An 18,375-nucleotide genomic window follows, 5' to 3' on the forward strand; every position below is an offset into this window, starting at 1 on the left:
TTAGTCTCTAAAAGACTAATAGAAACATATTTATAATATAAAGTAGTTAGTAACTAAAGTCTTGATATCTAATATCTAGAAACTAATTTATAAATTTTTATTAATAATAAAAACTATATTAGATACCAATAATTTTTTTAGTTTATAAAATAATCTTTAATTTACTTAATATAGTAACTAATTATTTTGGTCTCTAAAATTAATTTTTATTTAATGATTTTCTTGTAGTATTTGCAAGCCTTATGTTGCCCCGTCATTTCTTTAAAACACAATTCAACCTTCCTTCTTGTGTTTTACCTATTTTTCATAGTTGGTATCAGAGAAATATGGAGATGTGCATGAAGTCCACACATCGTGTCAAATCATCACCCATGGTAATATAAAGATCTCTCATTCCCAGAGGAAGACTGGGAAGAAAAAGAGTTTTAACCAAATATATTTGATAATAAAGTAAGGTACACTCTCATCTATGCCTTATCTAAAAATGAGTATAAGAAAGTTTTTTTAGGTTAAAGACATCCAAGAAAATATGAGACTCCTTGATCACCAACTACAAGGTAATGAGGACGTACAACTTAAGAAAGTTGTCACCCTTACACCAGTATGAATCTTTCACCATGAAGGATGGTGAAAGTGTGGACGACATGTTCTTCTAAATAGGCTAGAGGCTCCTAGGCATAATTTCTCTAATATCAATATGAAGTTGTTGGATTGCATGCCAAAGATTTGGGGACCCAAGACAATGGCCATTACAGATGATTGTGACCTGAAAAAGCTCATGTGGGATGGGCTTCTTGGAATCTTGAGGGTGCATGAGGTGCATCTCCAATATAGAAGTCCAAAGGAAGCCTCAATCAGATCAGACTGAGGTCTTAAAGTGAAGGTCAAGACTAATATTGTTAGATGACAATGCACTAGGGCTTTCAAAGCTCTAAGCGTCTGTTTGGATTAGGGGGTGCACTGTTCCTACAGTCGAAAGTGAGGGTGCACCCCCTGTTTGGATCAGCAGATGGAAGGGGGTGAGAGAGCGAGGAAGTGGGGGAGAGGGGGCTGAAAGCTTCTTCTCAAAGCTGCAGAGAAATAAGGAGGATAAGAGAGAAAGTCCTACACAAATATGTAAAATGACTTATATACCCTCATTTCTATTCACAATATTTACTTCAAATTATTCACATTCCACATTTTTTTAAACTATACTGCACATATAATAAAACATAAAAAATATTAAATATATTTTATTCCAAATATATTTAAAATAATGATAATAAATATTAATTAAAATAATTTAATTTTATTCCAAATAAACTGTAAATATCCAAAAAATATTTAATATATTCATAATAAAAATAAAAATATTAAATATATTTTCAATAAAATAAAAATACCTATATACCTAAAAATATATTTATATATTTATAATAATAAAAAGTATTATTATTAATAATATAAATATTAAAATAATAATAATAATTTAGATTAATTTATAAAATAATAATAAAATTATAAATAATAATTTTAGTTTTTTCACAATGCCTAATTCATTATGCATGAAAAAAGACATAGGATTTAATCAATTATGTCCTAAAAAATAGTTGATAATCGATTAAGCATACAACATAATTTATTAACCTCTATTTTTAGGAGGATAATCGATTATGTCTATTTTAACACACACCACATAATCGATTATGCTATTAAGATATTCAACATAATTGATTAGGTTCTTTTTTTAAGGGAAGACATAATCAATTAAATTCCTAAAAACAGTGGATAATAATCGATTATGTTGTTTTTTTTAAGACATAACATAATCAGTTATGTTCATTTTTTTTCCAAATTTTATTTTTTATGATTTTTCCTTTAATTTTTCATGTGTTTTTTTGTTTTTTTTCTAATTTAATATTCCGTTTGTATTTATTTTTATAAATATTCAAAATTAATAAAATACATTATTTGAAATTATAGGCTATTATTTTAGTAATTTTATTTATATTATATTATTCAAAATTCAATTATATATTATAGTAATCTAGATTTTGATTTATCAATAAGAATAGAAAATCCATTTAAATATTTAAATTCTAAAATTATGAATAATAGAATTCAATTATATATTATAATAATCTAGATTTTGATTTATTAATGAGAATAAAAAATTCATTTAAATATTTAAATTCTAAAAATATAAATAATGGAATTCAATTGATATATTATAGTAATTCATATTTGATTTTATTAATGAGAATTTGAATATTTAAATTTTATAAAGTTGGAAACTGAGAAAATGTTAACAAAATTCAAGAATTCTATAAAGTTGGAAACTGAGAAATCTCTTTCATATTTTCTGCACAACTATCTTAACCTTTTTTTTATCATTATTGTTATATTGCTAACTTTTATTGCTTACAAATAGATTGTAAACACTGATTTACTGATTTCACTATTGGATTTGCTAGGAAACAACTTGAGGTCATCTGACCAAAATTATACTATCATCTTTCTAGTGTTAGAAAGGTGAATCATTTTAATTTGATAACAAAACGACATCTATCATTCAACACACTCATCTTTGGCATGCTAAAATGGGCCACTTATTTGCTGATAAACTTGATGTTATGAAACAAAAACATACTTTTATGTTCAGTAATAAAAGTTTCATTTGCAATGCTTGTCATCTTGCAAAATAGAGGAAGCTTCCTTTCTCTTGTAGTTGTTCATATGCTAGTTATGCCTTTGACCTGATCCACATAGACAAAAAGGGGACCATGCTCTAGTGTACATAGATACTTTTTTATTATTTTTTTATGATGATGCCTATTTTACTTGGGTATATCTCATGAAAATCAAATTTGAAGGTCATAATTTTGTAATCCATTTAAATGTTTTTGTTAAAACTCAATTTGAAAAACGTATAAAGATTATTAGAATAAGTAATGGTGTTGAATTTGATATGAAAATTTATTTTGATTATGAAATTGTGCCTCAAACGAACTATGTTGAAACACCTTAACAAAATGGAATAGTTGAATGAGAACATCAACATTTACTCAATCTCAATTTTGGTGTTATGTCCTTAATCAGGTTGTGTATTTGATAAAATGTATTTATACCTCATTTTCTCAATAATGTTTCTACTTTTTTAAAAACTATATAGAAAATATTGTGACATTACCAATCTCAAGTTCTTTAGAGGCCTTTGCTAAGTTAATACCATCACTACCAAAAAAGAAAATTTGACTATAGAGGAAAATTCAAGCACATTTCTTGGATTTAAGGCACACTAAGGATATCTTATCTTAAATCTTTAATCATATAATATTGAAGTATCTTACAATGTCAAATTTTATGAGGATCATTTCTCATATATAGACAATTTTGCTGAAAATGCCGAAAACAATTCTCCCTCTTTACCTGTATAATCTAGTCTTTGGTTTCACGAAGACATTCACTACCAATAAACCATGAACAAATCTATATAAAAAACTATAACATCACTTTGAATCTAGAACTTTAAAACAAAATGAATTTATGATTATATTTGCTTACCCTTTTTATTTTTACTTAATATAAAACTTAAATTGATACTAGTAAGATATGCATTACTACTTAGTCCTTAGATACTTAGTACCCACAAACAGCAGAAGATTTTAACGCACGAAGTCCATTGCCTTCAGTTTTTTATTTCTGTTCTTAACATCAGAACAGAAAAAGGTTAAGTTGATGAAAATGCAGACTTATTTTTGAGGGAAGAATTTGAGAGCACAGAGAAAGATTTGAGTGTTCCCATTGGTAGTGTCAACAAAGGCCTCAATTTGTAGTGAGGGGTCTTAGAAGGCTAACTGACGTGAAGAGTCCAAGGATCCCTCCCACAATCACCTGCACTACCAATGACAACAACCATGAGAAAAAAACAGAATACCAATTTACTATGATTTCCTGATATTATCTCAAATTACATTTATATTCTATGTTTTTTCCATTCATTTATCACCAGATGCAAGTGTAATTTTTAAAATTTGAAAGAGTACATGCATAAGATAAAATATTTTTTAAAACAAAATAAAAAGTTAAATTGGACTCTAAACTTCAAAAAGTTTCAGTTTAATTTACTGAAAAAGCCATTTGTGATAAAAGAATTGACCATTGCCAACAAGTATCATTTGCAGCTTGTATGTATCAAAGAAGGAAAATATTTCTTTTGACATCACACACGGTCAAAACATACACTTCACATCATATTATAATATTTAAAATTAAAAGAGAAATTAAATATGATTAAAATATGATTTTGTTGGTTTGTGAAGTGTATATTTTTTTATGAAAGAAACACACACTTGGTTCCCAATTTGTTTCTTTCGGCTAGAAATCATAAAATATAGACTCAAATATTTTTAAGTTTTTTAAATTTAAGATAATTTTTTTAAAAAATTTAAAATCAGTACTTTTAACCTTACAACTTGAAAAATGTTTCATTTAGTCTCTTTGTGTTAAATATCATTTTAGATTTTGGTTATTTGAGTAACTATTATAATCAGTTTACATGACAACCTATTTTGGTGTTGTATTTTTATAATTAACTAGCTTATTGTTTTCTTTTCAATGTATTTACTTTGATAATGTTTAAGTTAAGACATTTGAACAAAGAAACAAAAGCATTTCTCCCTAAGAACATTTAAAAAATAAATATAAAAAAATGAAATTAGACTTTTCCTTAAACTAAAATTAGTGTATCCAAAGGTTAAAAGTAAAATTTGAAATTTTTTATAAATTTTGTTTATAAATTAATTTAAAAAAGTTAATTTTAATTTATACAAAAAAATCATTTTTTTTATTTTTCTTTTCTTTTAAGTCTTTAACGAAAATATAATTCACATAAATCTTAAAAATAAGAAATTTAATAAGACTGAAATTACAAATACTAAAATAAAAAGTTGGTATTTCTATAATGATTAAAAGAATGATTAGAGCAATTAAGTAAAATGGGGAAGGAAAGAAATAAGTGTGGAGAAGATAGTTATTAACTGAAGCAAATTATAATTCAGAGTGAATGTAATCAGCAACTGTATGAGAATGATAGAATCATGAATGAACTGAAACAATGTTTATAACCCTGTGAAGCAGTACCATTTGTGCACTGAATTTCATTGGTTGAACTCAGGTCCTTCAAATAATTATAAGGAAAATGATTAGAGGAAACAATGAAACGAAAAATGATAACCTGAGAGGGTGTGTGCCCAAGAAGTTCACGAAGTGGTATGCTTTCAGCAAGAGGATGCTCAGCAGGAAGTTCATACACAATTTGGTTTAGAACCTGGGAAAATCCATTGATTCAAATTCAATGTAATTCACTGAAACCAACTAAAATAAAGGAGCAAAGCTTCTATGGACAAATCAAAGGCAACAAACAGAAAAAGGGTTCCATGGCATTCCATCTGTGGTAGAGAAAGGACAAAGAAGGGCACTCATCAAACCTCTGCTTGGCGTCCTGCTTGCAATCTTACACCAGTTGCATCATACATCACCTGCCACAAATCTCTTTTTCAGAATTTTATTTTACACAACCAGCATTACTTTAGTTCCTCACTGTCTAACCTAGCTGCATGTTTAATTGTTTAAGTAAATTACATTGACAAGTTTCGTCAAATTTCTTCCATCTTATAAATAACTTAATTGTTCGAAACATTATTAGAAGTCCATGTTAAGTAAAATGAACTATTTGATAAGTCTTGCTCTCTCTTAATGGTTTAGAACTTTTAAGTCAGGTGATTAAGGTGCAAATCAAATAGAAATAGGTGTGGGAAGTTATCAAAGAGAAAAAGATTATCAATGTTGATGATGGTTACGATCGATGAAGTGAAAATCATCGTGAAGATCAATGTATGTGGTACTTAAACTTTCAGGCTTTTCCATCCAATGGACTAATATTTTGGATTTGGCTCTTGTTAAGTCTTAATAAAGTCATTATTATATCATGTTTACAACATGGGGGGTTGCTGTAATGTTTAAAAAGCAGGAGGTTGCATGCAATCTCAAGAAGAAACCACAGGTATATTTCAGTATAATGTTTCTAATGGTTTTTGGGACATCAAATGCTTTCTTAACAAAAAGTTAATGTCTACTCCTACAGGTGCAGATATGGAGCAAGAATAGATTGAGTATTTCTTACATCTCAGGTAATTTGTAAATAAAGTATCAAGCTAAGAGATCTTCACTATTGATTTAAATGAAGAATTAGACGGAGAAGTCATACAGTACAAGCGAAAACCAAGGAAGTAGCAAAAAGAGGTCCTTCAAGGCCTTCTTGAAACCCAATGGCAGCTGCAAGAGCAGACACAGTTGCTGAATGAGATGATGGCATTCCTCCAGACCCAACTAATTGCTTAAGATCCCATCTTCTTTCCTTAAACCTGCATATCTAAGAAACATCAAGACTTTTAAACCATTTGATCATCTGTTACTTTTTCTTGAAAAGTCCTTTATCTCTCTATACTTCAAAATGAAAAATTAACCCTTTCACTTCAGTTATGCCTTTCATATATACATGTATAGTTGGTTTAGCTTATTCAAAAAGGGGAATACCAACCAGGTGGTGAAGAACTTGATGGATTGGGCAAGGGCAAAAGCAACAAAGGCAGAAATGAGAGGGTAATTGGAAGAGATTGATGAATGCATGGCTGCAACCTCATCCACAGAAAGTTTGGAAAATTGGAATCTGTAAAGTGAAGGGATCTAGGAAGGCTTAGCCTTGGAAGGAACAAAAGAGAGACTCATTTGAGGAGAAAGATGAATGATGTCTTCTTAATGGTTGGTTGGGTTGCTTCTTTTTTCTTCCAAACGCTAACTAACGGTCTTACTTTGGCTTTCACACCTGAATATGCTTCTCTGTTTGGAATCTTCAGTGGAATATCATGACTTTATTTAAAGTTAAGCATACAAAAAATAAGATTTTAAAATTTAAGTTAAAAGTGTTCAGTATTTAATTATTTTCTCTTACAAAATATCCTCTACAAACTATACTGTATCGGCTAATTTTACTTCAAAAACACAATATTAAATTGCAAGTTTTTATTATATATATACACACACTGTATCATCAAAACTTTAAATTAATTAAAAATTATTTAATACTTTATTAATAAACATAAAAAAACTAGCTAACATAATATAAAGATACTCATAAATATATGAAGATAAGTATTCTTTAGTTATACACTTTGATACAAATTATCGACGTGATGTATATTAAAATACATGTATGTCAAAACCCAAGAATATTTGTACCACTAAAAAATAAATGAACTATCCATATTTGAAAGTATGGATATAAGAAACAATACAGCAGGGCACATTTATATAAAAAGTTTATAATGCCAAGGGCTTCGCTTATATTATTATTAATTTCCACTGCCTCCTTATATATAATTTCTTCTATTCTTTTTATAATAATTTGTTTCTTCTAATTTTTTAACTGCCTGTGCCTGACTTTGAACAATTATCTACTCTGAAGGTAATAGACACTGTCTTCTTTCTGCACTTTAAGCTAAAACACATTTTTCCTTTATGATAACTAATTAAAGACTAAAAAAATGCAAATTCCTTCTATATACTTCAACAGAATAAAATAAACAATTCGAATATCAGTTGATATATACATAACAAAGGTAAACAACTTTTTCATTGTTTTGTGCTAACGTGAATTACTATATACATATGAAAAAATAATTAGAAAAGTGCTGTTGATATTTGAAGGTAAGCAAATAATAACATTATTGGCAATGGGTGCTATTCAAGATAGGGGAGAAGCCTAAAGTGGAGCTAGTCAATCTACTTTTTCCTTTTCAAGATCCGAGGGATCTCTCTCTATGACAAGGTGATAACAACAAATATCAGACAGCAAAGGATTGTAAATCCTTGATTCCTCCGACCATAGGACGCATGCTATCTCAATTCCCAACGGACAATTGGAAAATGCAAATCAATAGGCACAAAATGGGGCAGAGCTTCATTTTTCCTTTCGCTTGTCTCAACTTGAGATGACAGATGTGTGCTGGCGCCACATTTATGACAATAGTAACATGTCACACAACTCCCTAATTTAATTCCAACGACTTCACATGGCACAAAACTGAGCTCTTTTCCTGGTCCTTGGATCCATGCAAGTCTTGGACGGATTCTGTTTCCCCAGTCCAAATTTGTCAGATGGTAAAATCAATCGGTCCTAAACGGTTAGAGAATATCTTTTCCGACGATTTTTTTAAGTTCTTCTTTTGCTGCTTCCATCACTACCTTAAAGTCTATTCGTGTATACCTTCCCCTGAAATCCATAATTAAAAGTTCAGTTTTACCACTTTGCTCTAATCAATGATATAAAACCAACAAACCATAAAAAACAAAAGGTAAAAAATAATTTAGCTTTTGTTTGGAAAATATGGAAGGAACGGCTACTGCTCACTAGATTTTCCTTCTCCTTATGTTTCCCAAACAAAGACTAAGTTTTGGAACAACAAATCATGATTAATGATTGTTTATTGATACCGACGCAAGTGTGCAGTGTTCTAACTCCCACTATATGCACAACAGTTCAAAGTTGCCCGATTTATTCTCCATTATCGATAAGTAGTAGTAAGGCATCAAATAAAAAAATTAGAATTTGTATGTACCAGAAATGAGTTTTACTCCATACTGTTGAAGGATACGCTGGGCTTGCAATTCCATGCATTACTCTCGCAACTGCTCTTGGCGTAAATCGGGCCTGTGAATTGCTCTGCAGAAAGACCTGTTGAGAACCAAAGATACAAGTAAATTTTAAAAAGAATTCTTCAATACATGATATACTTAGATGATGAGAATGCTCATGTACCAACTTACCTTTATATCCGCTCGCAGGAAAGGACTGCACATGTAAAAACCACTTATTTTAGTTTAGTTAAAGATAATGCAGCATATAGCACAAGTATTTACCTATCATCAATATAGTATGTTGCTACTTGCTAGAGAACTTTATTTCTGACGTTTCAACATGCAATAGAATTTATGTTCCCGATGTTTAAAGCCATTTCATAGGCTAATTTTGTTCTCTAGTACTTAACTTAGATCAGAAATTAGATTGAACCTGCTTTGGCCAATTTTCTTGCAGAAATCAGCATTATCAACTCCAGAAAAGTAATCCAATATTTTCCTTTGCACGCATGGTGTGTGATTGGTGCCGCTGCAACCTTGCATCTTATCACATAGATTTAATGCAAAATATACAGCACTAAACATTGCATCCATTTTTCGTACCTACTCAAAAAAAGAAGCATGAGAATAAATCTATCAATAAAAACTTATTTGACCACACAAAAATGAAGAAAACGCAACATACGAATTATCCAATCAGTTATAATGACATTACATACCAAGTCTTGAAAATAAAAAAGGAAAACCAATTTTGCAGAGGATACAACATCCCAGATGAACATACTTAAAAAAAAAAAATACAAAAAAAAAATGTACCACAAGTTCATCAGAATTTACCCACCTTACAAATTTCAACTTCTGATAACCATTGGGTAATATCTTCTGATAGTGATAACAAGTCTGTAGGGACTTCAATGATCCTATAACAGTAGGCCAAGTCCTTCATTTCATAAGTTATTTCTCCCATCAGCTGAGAATATTTCGAAAATAATGAGGTCAGATTGTATTCATATTGCTTCCAATACTAAGGTTAGAGCTACTACGCCAAATGGGTGGTGTCCTATCTGAATCAAATAAGAAACATTTAATTTTGAAAACAATGAATGATGGGGCAAGACTAAATTCTCAATGAAAAAAAATGCACTACATAGCTACGCCTAGCACACAACGATATTTCCAGATCATAACAAAAAATACAGCTTCAGTACATTAATTAATAAACTTAATGTATTGTCTGAAAGATTTTCAAGACAAAGAAAACTAGCAGATTTTTTTAGATACTTTATGGCTAAAGTATTATAAATCTACAATATAGTAACTATTTTTCTTTCAGTCACATTCATCAGTATTTAACTTGTACTACTGGTAAATTGGAGGTTTGATGCAGGGGCAAGAGTTGGAAGCATTAGTCCTTGGGACTAGTATCCAGAATCAAAATTCGGTACTTTCGCGAACATTACTGTATTCATTCATTCCCAGTTTCATTTGTCAATTTAAAGAACGACTTAATGATATGAAGATCAGCCTTCAATCATAGCATCTGACATCTTTGCTTAAAGTGGCGTTACTTAGAAGAAAGAAAACCTCCTGATACACATTTTAAACATATTTGTTAAGCGCACACACGTGAACTCTAGAAAATTTACATCCACTAATCCAAACCTTCAGGTCGTACAACTGATTTGTTAATTGAACTGCTGTAACCCCCATGTCATTTGCCACAGTAGGGATGTCAAAAATATATTTCCCATGCTTATTTTCAGATCTGAAAAATCACACAACGATTCCATTAATGAAAAGTACGAGTGTAAGTGAATTAAACTGCTTCTCTAAAGATCATAATCAGGAACCAGGTGTCATTAGCAGATATACCTTCCCTTCATACAATTAAAGTTTGGAATCATACCCCATATTGGTCCGGTTAACAGCATTAAGATAACTTACAAAACTTTACCATCCAGGGGAAACAGGGAAAAAGTCTGGAAAAGTGAAAGGACGACAAGTGTAATATTCTTTGATATTATTACCTTTTTAGAATTACAGCTATAGCAGATACTTTTTGGGCAAGTAATGGCGGAGTAGTCTGCAATATACCAAAAGTTAAAAATATAAGCAACTAAATGATTATTCTAACGGTCAAAAACCATATTATGTTTTCTATATTTCAGATAAAATTTAGTAAACATAAGATTAGAATGTCCTATAAAAAATCAAGTTTAAATATATAGATTTAGGGAGACAAGCATTCATAAATTTATTCATCTTGTGTGACAAACAAATTCCACGTGCAAACATGTGTCTGGCAACACCTTATGGAAAGCCAAAGTGCAAGTTGCATTTATCTGTGGAAGTAACTGCAAGTACTGCACATGACCCAACTCCAAGCGTGTCAGAAGAGTAAGCATCACCTGGTAAAGAAAAATATAGGAAAAATGTTTTAAATTGTAGACCTAGACGATAATAGTCAACATGTATTGTCTAGATTTTCCTTACAGGAACAGGTTTCATTACTAGCATGTTAAATCTCGTGTAGACTGATAGTTACAACTATATGATTGTCCAAAAAGAAAAATTCCTAATCAATCTTGATCTCTTGAGATAAAAAAAAATAATATTTTGTACAGATAACGAGATGATCTACGCTCATAAAATGCTAAAAATGGCGTTTTTACATGGCATGCATACCCTAAAGATTTCCTAATGAAATCATGTATTGGAGCTACCAAAATTTGAATATTTCTCCCCCATTTATTATCATCGAAATATCAACATGATTGACTTCTCAACAAGATGTCATGAAATTTATCTGAAATTTTAATTGAAAATAGTTTCTGAGTAATCAAACAATAAATTTAAATGAATTGTAGTAGAGTAGAGGACCTCTTCTTTCATATCAAACCTGCGTGAAGCAGATTCTTTGATTAATGAACATATTTTCCCACAGGAGCTTTTATCAGCAGGAAAGACTTCACGCAGAAATTTGTTCACTGCATATTCATCTACTCCTTCACTGAGGATAAGAAAAAATGCATCAAAGAACAATTTGAAGGTGAGAAAAATAAAAAATAAAAATAATTGCGTTACCTGTACATTAGACTACGAAGTTTGAAAAATGTCTCATCATCATAAAATAGGTGGCAGTAGGACAACCTCCCATCTCTTCCAGCACGTCCTATCTCCTAAAATATCAATTCCCTTTAAGCAAAGCATGTGCTAGAATATCTTGCCCTGCTACTACTAAAGTTTAGAAGAAATTATGTACCTGTACATACTCTTCCAGACTTTCAGGCAAACTGTAATGAATTACCTAAACACAGGTATGACAATAGAGTTCCAGTATGAATTACTGTGATATACAAGATCATATATATTGCAATGCAAATATATAGTGTGTAAAATACAAGGGTAAAGCGTGCGAGTGATGCTTGAAGACATCATTTTTTAAATAGAACGATTAACTAAGGAACTAAAAGCATTAGCAAGAATAGAGACCAGGGAAGAGCTCAGATACCCAAGACCATTTGTCCCTATATTTGGATTTTAACCACAAAGAAAAATCTTGAGGAAGAAAGAACCAGTTGTTTATGATACAGCCAGACTTCAAAGGTTTGAAGCATATGACATAGAAAATCAGGTTACCATGCAATAAGAGCACAATGAGAATCAGTAAATCACTACATGAGAATACCATCCTAGAGGACTTCTATAGTACACCAGTTCATGCAAATTAATACAGAAAACCATAACGAGGTGATAAACCTTACAGCTCCAACATCACTTTTATCTAGTCCCATGCCAAATGCCACAGTTGCGACAACCTTCATAAAAAATACAAGTTATCAGTTAACAAAAACTAAAACGAGGAAACACAAAGAAAACTAGTATATAATCCGTGTGCTGCATGGGAAAATTAAATGATAAATTACTAAAATTATAAATAAATGTTAAAGTATAACAAGTATATTACCCGTTTGTTGCATGGAAAAATTAAATTACAAATTACTTAAAAACATAACAGCATGTTAAATTATAACATTTTTAAATTTAGCAAAAGATATCACAAAAAACCCTAATGAAACATAAGATATAAACATAACTTCGATGAGGAAATCATTTGTTTGTAAATAAATATAGTTTGTTAAGGTAAATTAAATTTTAAGAGTACTAATATTTCATACAGAATTAATAAAAAATTTAACTGTTGAATACTTTGGAATGAATAATTATACCATGCTTTGACATGGAAATTTATGATTTGTAATTTTCTGTCATAAATAATTCAAATGATTTTCACAATGTAAATATCACCATATCAACAGCAGAACATAGATTTCTATTTGTAGACGAAAACCAATAACGTTTTGGACATTAATCACAAGTGACATATTTATCGAATTACATACTGCATATTATAATTTCTAAAAAGCATATAGACCGGCAATGTGGAGTAAAACAAATTCAGAGTAAAACTTGAAGAATTAGCTCTATTTTCCTTTATAACCTACAAAAATAAGAAATCGTGTTTCAAAGAAGAGAGATGAAGTTTCTTTCTTGGTAGAATTCAAAACATTTAACATTGATAACCCTTTTACCAGCGTCAGAGAAAATTTGAAACTTTTTTCAAAGACAATGTTCAAATGGCATAGTTAAATCTGGACAACTTAATTATGTATTTTATATATATATATATATATATATATATATATACACACACACACATTGATATTTGAAATCAGTCCGAAAAAATATAAGTTTTACCAACGTAAAACTAGATAAAATTGATTTCTCTAACCCTCACTTGTATTGTTTCTATACTCGTGGTTTTCAATTTGAACTAAGTGTGAATTTATTTCACCATCCATTGAACATGTTTATACTTTAATGTAATATATTACAAAGAATTGTTTCAAAAAATTGATATTTATCTAGATATCTACAGTTATATAAATCTAAATATTTATGAATATATAGTTTGTTTTTAGATTTAGATTTTAATATTGTTTAGTTCTCTTATTAAAAAAATTAATTTTCAACTAGTAAAGTAATTCAAAGTCCATGGATATTTAATCATTATTGTTTGTAAGAATAAAAGTAGACATAATAAAAAATTTAAATATTTATATTGTAATAAGAAAGTATATTGATTATATTTTGTATGTTATGATATTTTTTAAACATGTATCTTGCATACATATACTTTTGTTTGTTTTATTATTTAACTAGAAAACTTTTTCAAAAGGTTTTTCTGAAATGAAAAGATTAAAAACAACTAAAACATCTAATTTATATATTTAAACAAAATGAAAAAATAAATTTAAGTATTTTTCCTTTATCAATATTTATTTCAATGTAGGAGAAATATTTTATCTAATTCTTAAATTGTCTTTTTTTATCACTTAAAATTTAATTTACTACTTTTATATGAATAAATAAATATAATTAGCAATGACTGATTGTTAGATTGAAATGTAATAAATAAATTTTAGAATTCACATTTGAAGTATACATATTTTACAATAGAAGAAAAAGATAGGAAGTCAGCAAGAGAAAATATTTTATGGTGACAAGACTGGCCAAAAGACAAAGTCAAACTTAACATGACAAAATTGCTAAATAGTTATTTATTATTATTATTATTATTATTATTATTATTATATATATATATATATATAAATGCACGTGTCATAAATTCATAATATCTATGATTAAATCATAAAATTTGTCTTACCACTCTGATCTTGTTGGAATTAAACAAGTCCTGTACATAGCTACGTTCTTTTGCAGTGATACCACTATGATAACTCTACATGACAAATCAATCATCAAATTTAACTCAGTGCCATGGATTATACCGAAAGACATGCAATGTCAAAAGAAAATTCAAAGCTAACCTTTGCCAAGATATTGTTATCATTCAAATATCTGCTAATTTGATCAGTTTCATACTGGAACAAGAAGAAGCGTCATTAATTTCCCACCAACATATAAACGTTATTATATATATATATATATATATATAATTCAATTATCAACTATAGAAAACGATATGTTAAATGAGTCATGTGGATCTCATCACTAACTGTCTTTCTGCCAACAATATTGTACATATCAAATGCTGAGAGCTAGAAGCGAGAATATATTGCAATACAGTGACAGTTGAGTTTAAGAAATCATAGAACATCCCGTACTTGAAAGTTAACAAAAGCCAGTCCATATACACACCTGAAATTTGCAGTATATGATCATGCTCTGAACCTCAGCAAAAGGAGGAGACTTCATCAAAATCAGAAGGTCTTTCATTCTAATATGTTCAAAGAATTCAAACATAAGTTTAACAAAGTTCACATAATGAAAGTATACAAGCTCAAGCAGTAAGTAGAAGCATATAACTTGCCTGTTTCTGACCATAGACACTGATAAATGAAAATTGTCCCTTAACTGCGCCTTCTGAATAAGATTTGTGGAAGGGATATCTAGAGCAGACATGATGGCATCTAAAGTTGTGGTAGTAGCGGTTGCTGTCATTGCAAGCACAGCACGAACATTAAGTGTCTTACGAAGCAGAGATGCTCGAAGTCTCATAAAAGACGGTCGGAAATTGTGAGACCTGTACAAATGTTTTCAAAATCTCAAGATTAACCACGAAACAAATTAATGCCACCAAATAACATTGGAATTCCCTCACCATTCAGATATACAATGTGCTTCATCAATAACAACAAGTGATATGGCTGACAAAGAAGAAATAGTAGACAGAAACTCTTCATTCAGAAACCGCTCCGGCGAAACAAAAAGCACCTACATAAATCAAAATTTCAAAACATCAATTTTATGCAAGAGTACTACTACCATCATCCATAAATAAACCTCAACATGCAAACACGTGCTACAAAAATGGCCTGCAAACAATCAAAACCATTGTATGCAAACAATCAGTGCTACACAATCTGAACCAGAGTCATTCCTACATGTAGTTGTAGAAAGTCCTACCTTTATCCCCCCTTGTCGAAGCTGCATCATTGATTCAGAGGCTTCTTCAGGTGTCTAATATTAGTAAACATAAAGAGATTAATTAAACACAAGGGGATGAAAGGATAACATCGAACATATCAGTATGTATGTATAGGAGAAGAGAAATTTGAATTAAGTTTTCCCCGTAAATTAAAATTAACTTGTATTGAAGTTAAACATAGCTTTTAAAGAAGTTCAGTGAGAGACTTTCTTTAGAAGTTAAAGCCCATAAGTCGATTTTATGTTATAAGAGAAGTATATTGAAGAAGAAAATAAGAAACTAAAATACATTGGACCTCTCTATAAGTTAAAATCAACTTATGCAGCATAACTTTTGGACAAGTTAAGTGCATAAGTCTACTTTAACTTGGTGAGAAGCTGATATCATGTACCTGCATATTTCTTTTTCGGTAAGTACTAAGAGATTATTGTCGGAAAATTTGAGAGAAGGAGAAAAACTAGAGAGATCTTCACCAATGAACTACATGCTGACCACCCAAGAAAATTTGACACCACACTCATCCCAAAATCTTAAAACGCACTTACACTCTAACAACAACTTTTTTTCCGAAATGGCCTAAGTTATGAACTAACTTATTACATTCTTTCTTTTTCTCCTATGAAGGTAATTGAGAAGCTTAAACAAACAGAACCAATCAACCAACACTGCACAAGGTAGAAAGTATAACACACCTGAGTACTGGATAGAAGACCACCCCTAATCACATAAGGCAATTGCCTCAACTGATCAATCATCAAAGCCACCAATGGACTAACAACCAATGTAATCCCAGGCAAGATCAGAGCAGGCAACTGATAACACAGCGACTTTCCGGCTCCGGTCGGCAAAACAACCACTCCTGACTTCCCAGCAAGAACCATCTTAATTGCATCAACCTGCCCGTCTCGAAAACAATCATAGCCATAAACCAATTTCAAAATTTCCAACAAATTCTCCTCCGAAGCCTCATCGAGGGCCGCAGCCACAGCCTCTTCCACCACAGCGCAATCAATTTCACGAACCTTACAACCCCCTCTCTGTTTCAACTCTCCAATATCCTTCTCTTCCCCCTCCTTTTCCTGCTGCGATTTGAATTTCCCTCTCTTGTACCTTTTCCCGCCGAATTTTCCCTTCTTGTTCAGGAACTTCCTTCGCTTGCCACTCAAGTTCAGCTTCACAAAGTTTCCATCGCCGCCGCTGCATGGTCGAGGCTTCACGACAGGCATAGGCGCGCTGGCACCTATCAGGTTGGGAAGGCGCGCCTTTCCGCGTTTCCTCGCATCGGCGCTCTCGGCGCGTGAATCAGACGCGGCGGAAGTAAGAAAAGGTTCGATTCCAGAAGATTCAAAGTTAACGAGCGGTCTTCGAATCTTCGCGAACGAAGCAGAGTATGAGGAGGAGAAGAAACCAGCAGGAAGGGTTTCAATGGAGGAGGAAACTGACGCCGCGCCGGAGGGTCGCCGAATTTGGAAGGGGAGATCGGTGGGAAGGGAGAGAGGTGTTTCCTGGATGGGGTCGGGTTTCGACGGGACTTTGGAGGATCCAGAAGGGGCTGGTTTTGATTTTGAGGGTTTGATTCTGACTCGGGATTTGTTTGGAACCTCGAGAGGTGGTGGTGGCGGCCGAGGCGGTGATGAACTTAATTGTCTCGGAGGAGTTGCGGAGATGTGAGATCCGTCGGAGTCTGAATCCGACTCCATTATGATTTTGTTGAGTCGGAGCAGAGATGAGTGAAGAATGTCTTAAAGAAGACAAATTTTGTTCCCGCCACTTTTGCAGTTTCTTTTAGGTGTTTCTTCCTGGAGCTTAGCAAATTTCTCCCTACACCCATCATTTTTGGAAAAAAGACTATTTTATCCTTTTAAAAAGTATTATTTATATTATTCTTTTTTAAATGTTTTTTAACATAATTTTCATAACAATATTTTATGAATTCTAGATTTATAATTCTAAAAGTAAAATAAAAAATCTATTTTAAAAAGAATATTTTGAAATTGTTTTTAAGATTTTTTATTTTCAAAATATTATTATTTGGATTAAGAAGTGAAAATAAAGAGTGGAATTGACATGATTTGAAGAGAAAGTCTAAAGAAAGTTAAGGATGTTTGGATTAAAGTAAATAGGGTAAAAAATATACATAAAATTTATAAAAGTTTTTTTAGTGATGTGATGGATGTAATTGAAATTATATTTACTCCTATATTTAAAAATATTTAAAAAATTAATTTTATTTATTTATTGTACCGGTATGGCCGACCGACATCATGACGTGGCTCAGTCTCCCTGTCCGAGATGACCGAGACACACGTTGACGTGTTCTAGTCTGCTTGACCGAGCTGGCCGAGACACCACGCACGGCCAGACCGATCGACACGTATAACCATTAACGCTCAAACCAAGGTTAGTGAAGCTAAACTATCATTAAGAATTAGGTAACGTAACCCTAAGTGTGATCCATTCCACTAATCAGGCCGAATGAGGTAAGCCCTAAAATAATATAAATAGCACATATTACAAGGAACAAGGTACGCATTTATTACTGTGCACCTACCCGCTTTACTGACTTGAGCGTCGGAGTGCCTTCTGCAGTTACCTCCTCCATTTGGCATTCACCCTAGACTGAGAGCCGAAGGAGAGACACGAAGGCGAGAAGGATCACAGCCAAGTACCTAGCAACCTGCCCG

General features: G+C 31.4%; 2 protein-coding genes across 6 annotated transcripts; both read right to left on the minus strand.

Moving 5' to 3' along the window:
* Positions 1-3,509: 3,509 nt before the first annotated feature.
* Positions 3,510-6,888, minus strand: LOC137811574 (uncharacterized). 2 transcript variants are annotated; one of them, XM_068613365.2, is made up of 5 exons: positions 6,584-6,888; positions 6,251-6,407; positions 5,472-5,522; positions 5,219-5,311; positions 3,510-3,876 (listed from the first exon to the last, which is right to left on the minus strand). In XM_068613365.2, exons 1-5 carry the CDS (start codon positions 6,670-6,672, stop codon positions 3,808-3,810), a joined length of 459 nt encoding a protein of 152 aa, XP_068469466.1. In that variant the 5' UTR covers positions 6,673-6,888; the 3' UTR covers positions 3,510-3,807. The 2 variants fall into 2 exon arrangements, with proteins under 2 accessions (XP_068469466.1, XP_090154769.1); XM_090298643.1 differs by having other exon boundaries at positions 6,251-6,415; positions 6,584-6,724.
* A 729-nt stretch (positions 6,889-7,617) lies between these two features.
* LOC137811568 (DEAD/DEAH box RNA helicase family protein) lies at positions 7,618-17,473 on the minus strand. Of its 4 annotated transcripts, XM_068613356.1 has the most exons (19): positions 16,384-17,473; positions 15,670-15,723; positions 15,365-15,477; positions 15,074-15,286; positions 14,902-14,980; positions 14,571-14,624; positions 14,408-14,482; positions 12,444-12,497; positions 11,942-11,986; positions 11,764-11,858; positions 11,560-11,689; positions 10,989-11,087; positions 10,707-10,762; positions 10,342-10,444; positions 9,521-9,649; positions 9,113-9,282; positions 8,869-8,893; positions 8,661-8,776; positions 7,618-8,314 (listed from the first exon to the last, which is right to left on the minus strand). In XM_068613356.1, the coding sequence occupies exons 1-19, from the start codon at positions 17,389-17,391 to the stop codon at positions 8,227-8,229; spliced, it is 2,706 nt and encodes a 901-aa protein (XP_068469457.1). In that variant the 5' UTR covers positions 17,392-17,473; the 3' UTR covers positions 7,618-8,226. The 4 variants fall into 4 exon arrangements, 3 of the variants coding, with proteins under 3 accessions (XP_068469457.1, XP_068469456.1, XP_090154762.1); XM_068613355.2 differs by having other exon boundaries at positions 14,902-15,286; positions 16,384-17,462; XR_016518662.1 differs by lacking the exons at positions 7,618-8,314; positions 8,661-8,776; positions 8,869-8,893; positions 9,113-9,282; positions 9,521-9,649 and having other exon boundaries at positions 10,355-10,444; positions 11,579-11,689.
* Between the last annotated feature and the right edge of the window lie 902 nt (positions 17,474-18,375).

This window comes from Phaseolus vulgaris, chromosome 2 (genome assembly GCF_051622355.1).
Source record: "Phaseolus vulgaris cultivar YP4 chromosome 2, ASM5162235v1, whole genome shotgun sequence".
NCBI classification, from domain to species: domain Eukaryota; kingdom Viridiplantae; phylum Streptophyta; class Magnoliopsida; order Fabales; family Fabaceae; genus Phaseolus; species Phaseolus vulgaris.